Source organism: Rhinolophus ferrumequinum, chromosome 21, assembly GCF_004115265.2.
Source record: "Rhinolophus ferrumequinum isolate MPI-CBG mRhiFer1 chromosome 21, mRhiFer1_v1.p, whole genome shotgun sequence".
Lineage (NCBI taxonomy): Eukaryota > Metazoa > Chordata > Mammalia > Chiroptera > Rhinolophidae > Rhinolophus > Rhinolophus ferrumequinum.
The window spans coordinates 34013074-34022515 of record NC_046304.1 but is presented as its reverse complement, the minus strand read 5'-3'; the positions used below and the strand labels follow the sequence as shown (position 1 = coordinate 34022515).

The 9442-nt window shown below is 39.3% G+C and overlaps 1 protein-coding gene across 2 annotated transcripts in view; it reads right to left on the bottom strand.

The window, feature by feature from the left end:
- Window positions 1-3154: 3154 nt before the first annotated feature.
- The window catches only part of ZNF652 (zinc finger protein 652), a 53973-nt gene continuing 47685 nt past the window's right edge, over window positions 3155-9442 (bottom strand). The window contains exon 6 of one of the 2 annotated variants that reach the window (XM_033089895.1): window positions 3155-7512. In XM_033089895.1, the coding sequence (XP_032945786.1) occupies window positions 7001-7512 (512 nt within the window). In that variant the 3' untranslated portion in view covers window positions 3155-7000. The remainder of the gene's footprint in view (window positions 7513-9442) is intronic. The other variant, XM_033089896.1, reaches the window with a different exon arrangement.

Genomic DNA, 9442 nt, shown 5'->3' with positions numbered 1-9442 from the left:
TATAAGAGACTTAAAAGTGGGATCTTTCTTTAGAAGACTTAGAATAAAGAAGCTAAAATACTTTGTTGCTCCCTTGTGGACAGAGCCAGTACTGCTGATGGAATAGAATAGAGCCTACATCAAGAAATGAATAAAATGCATATTCCAACTTCCAGAAGATTGAGATGGACACATCTGATTTTCAGAGGCTGCATACATATCTACGGGGATACAACTTTAGAAGTTAACACCAAAATGATGCTACACAGTTTCTTTCTTTCTTTTGAAAAACCTAATGAGTTGAATAATCAAGCACAGACATTTATTTCTAGGAGGGTTCGAGATTCTAAAAGAATAAGGTATTTCCCACTGACTTTCAAATGCAATTAAACACAATTTCGAGTCCTTTACAAGGTATGAGTTGGCGTCTCTGTCCTGTGATCACATGGTCCCTTTCATCTGTAAAAGATGGGGAGGAAGCTGCGTTTGTTCAGAAGACCCGAATATTCAGAAACTACTTGATTCTTTGGCACACCCGGTACAGAGACAGGCTCTTTGGTTGATCAAAACCAACAATGCAAGTATCAGATTTCCTTCTGAAGCAAAGTCCAGCTTCTACCCCTTCTTGCCCCATCCCCATTTCCTACATGTCCCCCAAATCGTTTTCAAGTAATCTGTAACACCCCACCCTCTGTCCCCAGTCTCACCAGAGAAGTTCCAATAGAGTAAAAGGAATCTGGAACTAGAAAGTAGAGGGGACACTCTCAGGGGCAAGGGCCCTTTGATACTTGCACCAAGTATTTCTTATCACAGAAGACAGGAAACAAGCCAACAGTCTGTCTCTGGGATGTGGCTCCTCCCAGTGTAAACTCAGCACGGTGCTCCCACTTGTTACTGCCTGTGACTCTGAAGAGAAAAGCCACACGTTTCAAAGGGGTCACTTTAGGTCGCCAGTTACTACCTAAAAGAGGCAAACTTCTAGGTCAATGACAGGGAATTATCAAGGCAAATGAAAGCGAAAAGCATTCAAAAGAACAAGGAACACTTGCTACTTATTTCTGTAGGAATCTACCTTTTGCATTTTGTCACTAGTCTTCCCATTGCAAATAGCCAGTGAAGCCTTCCAATGTCTTGAATTTATTCATTAACAAACGTAACCAATTCTCACACTTTTGCACTGTCCCACCAAAACACACCATCGCCAGATAAAAAGGATTAAGAATCGATTAACAGCTGCCTTCTTAGACTCCCACTTCATGTGGTTATTAGTTAAGTCTCGAAAACCTGAGCGTTAGTATTATTAACTTTAAGAAAAGAGGCATGACATTTTACGCCAACAGGAAAGATTTTAACTAAGGCCAAAATATTCAACCTAATAGCTTTTATTCACTTAAAAAAAGAAGGAAAAAAAAACAACACAACTCAATCCAATTTCCTTATTTTAAAGAGTTTTCAGTTTTGGAGAACTGAAAGGGAGCAAGAGATGTGTACACAGCCCAGACTTCAGTTCTGACTATGAAAGATTAGCCAATTGTTAAAAGATGTTTTATTAATAAGGTGCTCACTTCACATGGAGAGCACACTGCAACTCCCTTTTTATTACATCCTTCATATATTATCTATCAATCATATTTTAAAAATTAATTATATGAGAACAAGTAGAACAGAAAGTATCTGGAAATTTAAAACAAAAGGATGTCAGAGGCAGGTCAAAATTCAATAAAGGACTTTTGATAAACCCAGTGAGCACTTTTCAATTATTTGACAACAATGAAATTGTGGGTACAACCTTGCAGAATGTTTCTGCAAGAGACACAGGAATAGGGCACAGCCACAGCAGCATTCAGGATCCCTTAATCAGAAAGGGGACGCATTCAGGACCAAGATGAGAAAAAGAGGCTCAAAAGAGATACTCAATGACCTTCATTTTAAAGGAACATCTAGTTTCTGGTGAAAGAAAAGAAAATGAAGGGTAAGAGGGATAAAATCTTTCATCATTAGAGGTGCAATATGTGAATAAAATATAAATAAAAGTTAAAAATGTAACCTAAACATGATATGAGGGAACAAAACAGAAATATGTTCAGAATTCTCATCCAAGGTTTGAGCTGTTTTGTTGAGCCAAACCAATCAGAACAGGGTGAGTTCCAATAGTCACGGAGAATGAAATAATCAGAGGTAGAATTTAGACCAGGAACAGAATGTTTCAGGATGCTGGCTTTTTGAAGGCACTCAGGAACAGAGTGAGAGAGACTGAAGCTGCAGTGAGATAATGGAGGATTAGAGAGAGGTGTATACTCACAGATCTGTCATATGAAAATAAAACAACTCCAGGAACATTGTGACAATACATGTATTATCCAGTAATAAGAGTAACAAGGTAGAAATCCACTTTGTAAGTAGTTTCTTACAACAATATAGCTTCTACTTAGGGAGTAAGAAAGACAAGTTTGTTTTCCAAATAGGCCACTCTGCAAAATAGTTTTACCTCAAATAAGAATTTGATAAATGGTACATTATCTGGTTCTCTAAACAAATTTACTGAAGTCAAGCTTCAAAGTTGGGACAACCAAGGAGTTTGATTTTCCTTTGAATCTTGCAAAACCTATCCTCTAAGACAAAAAGATCTGATCATAAAGTCTATAAAAAGGCTACAGAGTATAAAAGTATAGAACTATGAAAGTGGATATATTGATGGCAACTTTTATGGCTTCCATAGAAAGTGTAGAGAGGATCTCTGGTTTGCTTTAACGAGGTAGTGTCCAGGGTTGGAAGGTCATGGTTACCTATTATAAATGCTACAGATGACAGAAGCAGGTTAGCTAGGGCGCTGTTGTTGCATAATGCCACTATCTCTAATGGCTAATGACCTCTCATTCCTGAAAAAGTGATCTTTTGGGAAATTTCCTATCTTGGCTTAGGCAAAGGAAAATTAAAACCCAATATTTACTTGCTCAATTTTATAGTTTGAAGAATTCCAGGTGAGTTGATGTTTATAATGGTACATAACTGATAAAACTCTTAAATGTAACGTAACCCCTTTTCATTAAATACTTCCCATCAGTCTAGAACAGCATCGAAATGTGGATCATGTGGATCTGCAATGTAATAAAACCTGTCTTCTATACAGTAGCTCAAACAAAAACATTTCTCTAACTTTAGTTTTCTTTCTTTCTTTCTTTTTTTTTTTTTACAATAAAACCCCACCTACCATCTGTGTTTCACTAACTGAGATCTGCAAGATGGAGTAAATATATATACATCTGCATTGGATTCCTATTTTTGCTTGATCGTCTCAAAATTTAAAACTTCCTGTGAAATCAAAATGAAACTAAACATACATATCCATTCAACAAACATGAAAACTGCAAAATTTTTCAAGAAGTAGGAAATTCAAAGTTTACAAGCATCTCTGACATATTTTGCCTTCAGTTAGTATAGTAGGGACAATCAAATTATAGGGAGCATCTAACCACAATGAAAAGGTACCTCCAACAAATGTAGCTTTTGAAAAGATGGTACAACCTTGGCACTGGCCATGCTCAGTCATTAATTTAGAATGGTTCATGTACATGGTAGACTGTAAAAGCATACGTGACTGATTTGCAAAGGTTTCTTTGAACTACTGTCAAGTTTTATGTGGTGACCTCCCTGCCGGCTAAAAATAAGAATCAAATCACAAATATATGTGGAAATGAAGCCGCAGGCCTTTAAAATGTTCATGTTATTTTCTTCATTCAAATTAAAAAATCTAACTATTAGCTTACCTGACTCAGTGTGAGAAAGCAGCAAGCAGCCTTTCATTAAGGCTAAGAGTTTATATCTGAATGAAAAATCCATGAGAAAAGAATAGGAAAAGAAAAAAAAAAAAAGGCAGTATCAACTCAAGAAAGTCCTTGGGAATTTTCCTCAAGTCTTAACCCTAGCAATGACACAAGCCTTTGGAGACAGTAAAACTAAGTAATGAGAAGCAGCCTCAAGTTGATCTGCATAATGCTGAGTTGTGGCCCTACTTGTCTTTAAAAGACTTATTTAAGTACAGATAAGGTCTGAGAACTCAAACTCCTCCATAGTTCTTTTTTCATAAACAGATAGCAAGTATAAGTTTTGAAGAAGTCATGGGGTGCTGTACTATATGTGGGAGAGAACACACCACACAATGTAACTTTTATCTTAGTAAAGGATCCCAATCAAATTTTTAACCCTGAGTTTGAGTCTCAAGCATGTTAAAACCTGCAGCACACACGTTTAAGGCTTAATCCCACAGTTCTTACATCCACAAGCATTCAAGTTGTGAATATTCTTAATGCATTTCATTATTCATATGTAATATGACACTGATGAGGAGCCATTATGTTCTGGCAGATTTTCCTGAAGACCAGAAATCCCGTCAGGAAAGGTATACTTATATAAGGAAAAAAATGGGAAGGTTCCAGATTGTTCCACAATCCATTTAACTAGAACTGTACTGGGTGACAATGGTGATTTAAAAAGTAATAGTAATCCTTTTTTGCTTCTGTTAAGGGTGGTGGTGATTATTTGCTTAATACTGGTTTTCCTATGTAGCAGATACTTTCTTATGGCTATATTCACTTGAATAAGAAAATGAAAGACGACTACCTGAATTTTCCAGTGTATAATTATAGTACACCTCATAAAACGGTTGATTCAATGGCCTCAAGTCTCGAATTCAGAATTGCTGCCCAATAACTAATTAAATGTGAATTTAATTAGAACAAAATAAGGTATGGCCAATTAATTAAGCCGCAATTTACATCTTTTAAAAAAAAGAAACTCATTTGAATATTATAGGCGTGGTAATGAAATAACGATAGTTATATCTACGTAAAGGTGTAGATCCTCAAACTCATCGTGGAAGGCAAAGGAGACTGTGGGAGTAACGGGAGGCAGACATTCAAGATACAACACCCAAAAACAAGGAATTAACTTTCCTTATTAGTTTGGGTACCTGGGTGTTCAAAGAATGTATACAAAGATGTAAAATAACATTCTTTAGAAATGATGTCCAAAAACAGGAAGAAAAGTGTTTAATGAGATACTTTTCTGCCTCATTCCAAAATTTTTCTACGCTCATTATAGAAGACAAAGGCAATAATCAGAAGGAAAAAAAAATGGAACTGTTACACCAAAAAGCTAGTAGAGAATGCAATGTTTTAAAAATAGGGACTTAACCTCAATGGAAAGAGTTCCATTTTTTCCTACTACAGAGCTAATCAGCCAGAAAAGTGCTTGAAGTATGTCTGCACATTTAATATAAAAATAAAAATAAATAAAAGCCAGGGTTGATTCAGGCCATGATTTAAGAGCCTGAAGAAAGAAAAATGAAGAAATTTCAAGACTGAAAAATCAAGTGAGGGAGAGAGAGAAAGTAAACCGAGCTTTGGAACTCTGAGATAAAAATCATACAAAATTTTTAGCTATAATTGAGTCTAGATAAGATTTGATCAGTTAAATACATGTTAACCCTTCTGGTCAGCCTTTCCTATAATAAGCTCCTGATTGTGCTCTTTTGAAGTTCCCCAAACTTGAAAAAGTTACCTGCCTAAAGGTATTCGGGTGCTGCTGTCCTCATCACCTCGGAACACTGCTATTATTTGCAGAGGACAGGGCAGCAAAATGTAGGCGCTTTCGTTCGCTCACTGCAATTCAAACTGTGTTGGAATACCTAGCTCAAAGTTCTGGATCTCTCCAGTGATACAATAAACATTTTAAAATTCAGAAGCAATTTATGTTCTCATCCAAATTTCTCAGCTACTATCAGCAACATCACATTTGTGATTTTAGTGTGCTGTTTTTTCATAACAATTCTGGAAAAATAAAGCAACCTCAAAACAAGAAGTGGATTATGAGACTTCAATTCGTCATCCCATAAAGGTTGAACATGAACACAGTTCATAGGGAAGTGAGAAAAGACGTGACTGGGATGAAACAATCTCCACTACTTCCTCCTCTTAGCAGTGAACAGCTTTACTCAGATGTTCAAGACCTGCCAGCTTCAGGGGACTTCTACGGAAAAGGCCCAATACTCTGCAAATCATCCACTTAACGCACTAACTGAACCGAATGAAACATGGAGGACAGGAACATGTCAGTGAGCCCAACAGACACTTAAGTGTTAAGCAGAGATTTAAAAACTAACAAGAACTTAACGCCAAGTTCTGAAAGCAAAACCTTATTTTTGCTGTAACCTGGTCTGGAGACCTTCTCAGATACATCTAGTCTCTGAAGCACCTTTGAGTTGTACGGATGTAAGAATAACTTTGAACTATAGAAGTTATATGCATCTTTAAGAATCACATTTTGATGATTATAAAAATTTTTTTCTATTTTACAACATAGGTCCAGCTACACTGAAAAAATTACACTGCTTATTGAAATACATTTCATTTTAGAAACAGACTACTAAAGAAGTCTATACAAAAACTCTAAAATAATTTCTGTAGTAAAATAAAGAGTGCGTTAGGAGAGCTACACAAAGAAGAAAATGTCCATCTTTCTCTATAATGCTTGATATACTGTGAAACATGGCTAGCTCAACTCTGTAGCCAGCACCAAAAGCTGAAAAGAATTACGATACACAGTGGTACAATTAATGCTCTGGATTAATCTCACAGCCTTCCCGATTAGTACAAAGGAAACCAGGTCTGTCCCCTCTTTGAGGAGAAGTCCAGGATATAAAAGCAAGCATACCTCATCAGCTGATATGAAATTATAAAATTCCACAAGTCTGAGTATCTGAAATTTATAAAAGTCACCAGAAAATGCAAGCAAATCGGGCTTTAGTTTGGTGGTTCCCCTGGTTTAGATGACAGTTCCCTCCGTGAGCTTAAGGTGGGTGGCTTGTTCACCCCCTTGGATGTGCTGACTCACCAAGACAAGGACAAAGCTCTTGGCGGAGGCTGAGGAGAGTCTGACAGCCACAGAAACGCTCCCCCACTCCTCTCTGCAAACTCACACGTGGGCACTGCACTCGCGGAGAACGCACGTAAGGAGACGGATGTTAATGAGGCTGCGCAGACGTGCTCTTCTCCGCCAGGTGCCGCAGAAAGGTGTCCTCGCCCTGGCCTCTGTGGTTTAAAGGCTCGCTCTTAAAGAGAGCTGGAGGTGGGGGCAGGTGAGGGACTGGGGGGATGGGGAGATGGTGAGGGTGGTGAGGGTGTGGGTGGATGTGAAGGTGTGAGAAGGGGTGAGGGATGGGTCGAGGGGGAAGAGTGTTTACAGGATTCATGTTGATCGGAGGGGCTGGGGTTGTGGGTGTGTTCACCACAGAAGGAACTGGGGTGGCCGGGGAAGTTGTCAGTGGGATCTGGACAGCAGGCGGCACGTTCACGGGGCTGGTCACCCGAAAGCACTTCTCCTTGTGGGCCTTAAGCATGTTGGAGAAGCGGAACCGCTGGCCACACACATCACATGGATAGGGCTTCTCGCCTGTGTGAGTTCTGCGGTGCCTCTTCATGTTGGGGCGGCTGGTGAAGCTTTTGCCACAGATTTCACAGATAAAGGGTTTCTCTCCTGAGATGAACACAGACACAAAAACATGATTAACAAACTAGGCGGTAATTATGTGCTCCTGTTATTTTTCATATGAAAAAAGATTACCACTCTTCTCCCTTATGGCATATTATGTTCTAATCAACAAAGCAGTGTCCCAAAGTTAGGACTTAACAAATAAGAGCAGACACGAGCAAGACTTACATACAACCTATCACCTGGGCTTGGTTACAAAAAAAGGCATCTGTAGCAGTGATCCTGCCCATCTGCCCTACGTGAAGGACTGCTTGCAAGGCAAGGCTTTCCTGTGCTCAAGGAAACTGACATCACAGATGAATCTCTGCCTCTAAAATTCAGGCAAGTTAATCTGTAAGCAATTTGACATTCCAACCAAAAGTTACGACTTTGCTGAAAATGTCCTGTGGAGCAAATTAAGTCTCGTGTCCACTCGTTACATACTCCTTAGCATGGGGCTTACTCTTTGGTATCGGACTTGGAAAATACTGGCCAGACTCACCCTACAGCGTGAATTTCACACTGCAGTGTTTTTTTCCAATGGGAGTGCTATTGGCATTTCTTTATTATGTGGGACTACGTGGCACATTTGAAGAGCACTCAGCATTCCTGGTGCCAGGCTACTACTATTAGGTTGGTGCAAAAGTGATTGCGGTTTTTGCAATTATTTTTAACCTTTTAAACCGCAATTACTTTGCATCAACCTAATAAATGCCCCCAAGAGATTCTGATGACAAAAATGTCCTCATACCATTTTCAAATGTCCATGGGTGAGGGGAGAGTTGAGAAGGGGGCTACTGCTCCTGGTTGAGAACCACTGGCCCAGTGAGTCAAAAAGGAAACACAATCCTATAGTTCTAAGGGCACCTAGGGAGAAGTCAGGTTTGGGTTCTAGGAGCTTCCTAACTTTCCTTTGGACTTACTGCTTAGTTCCAAGTTACGTCTGCCTGCTACTCCCCCCAGGCTGTAGTGGGGAGACGGCGGCATATGTCCATTACTCACTTTATACAGAATGCTGAGCTGAGGGGAAGAGTGCCTGTTACATGTGCTTCAGTGAGCATATGCTTGTACTTATCAATTCCTTCATCAATTCTCAGTGCGTGTGGCTTGCGTCTTTACGGTAACTTCTGCTACAATAGAGTGTATCATCACTTCAATTATTGCTCCCTTTCTTTCCAATAGGTGGCCCTACTCCACTCTATAAATGATAGCTATTGTGTACTGAGTCTTACTGTGTGCTCGTCACTGGTCTACTCACTTTACACCTATTAACCGTGGTGGTCTTCATAGTAACCCACCAACAGACCGACAGACCCTATGAGGTAGGTTTCTTATTATCCCTATTCTACTGATAAGGAAGCTAAGAAACTCAGCCAAGATTCTATTCTACAGCGAGTGGCGAGCCAGGTTTTAAGTCTCTGCAGTCTGGCTCCAAGAGTCTATGCTTTTGAAGCATAAACCCCAGCCCGCCACGCCTCACCCCTCTGCACATTCCTGCATACACTGAGCAAAGTTATTTTCTTACTGTTTTCCTCCACTTTGGGACCCCTTCTATATTAGGAGCAAAGACCTCTTTACCTATATCATAGTCCTTATTTCTTCTCTCTGCCTTTAAAAACTGGTATCTCCTGTTGCTCTCCTCCCATGGAAGCCAGAATTTTCCTTACTTCCCTGACAAAGAGTCGACTGAACAGTCAGGAGTGACCCGTTTCCTCCATCTCCATAATCACCAGTACTATTTCCTGACTATTATATTTCTCTTATCTTTCAGCTTTTCATTACTCAATCACTGCCCCTGCTCTTCACTGTGATTTCATATTCATCTTTCTAGGTAAGTTCTGAACCCAGCTTGTTTTCCTTTTTAATCCATTTCGTCCAATCACCTTAAAAACTTCAAATTCTATGTTAAATGGAATGGATTAAATAAATTATGATA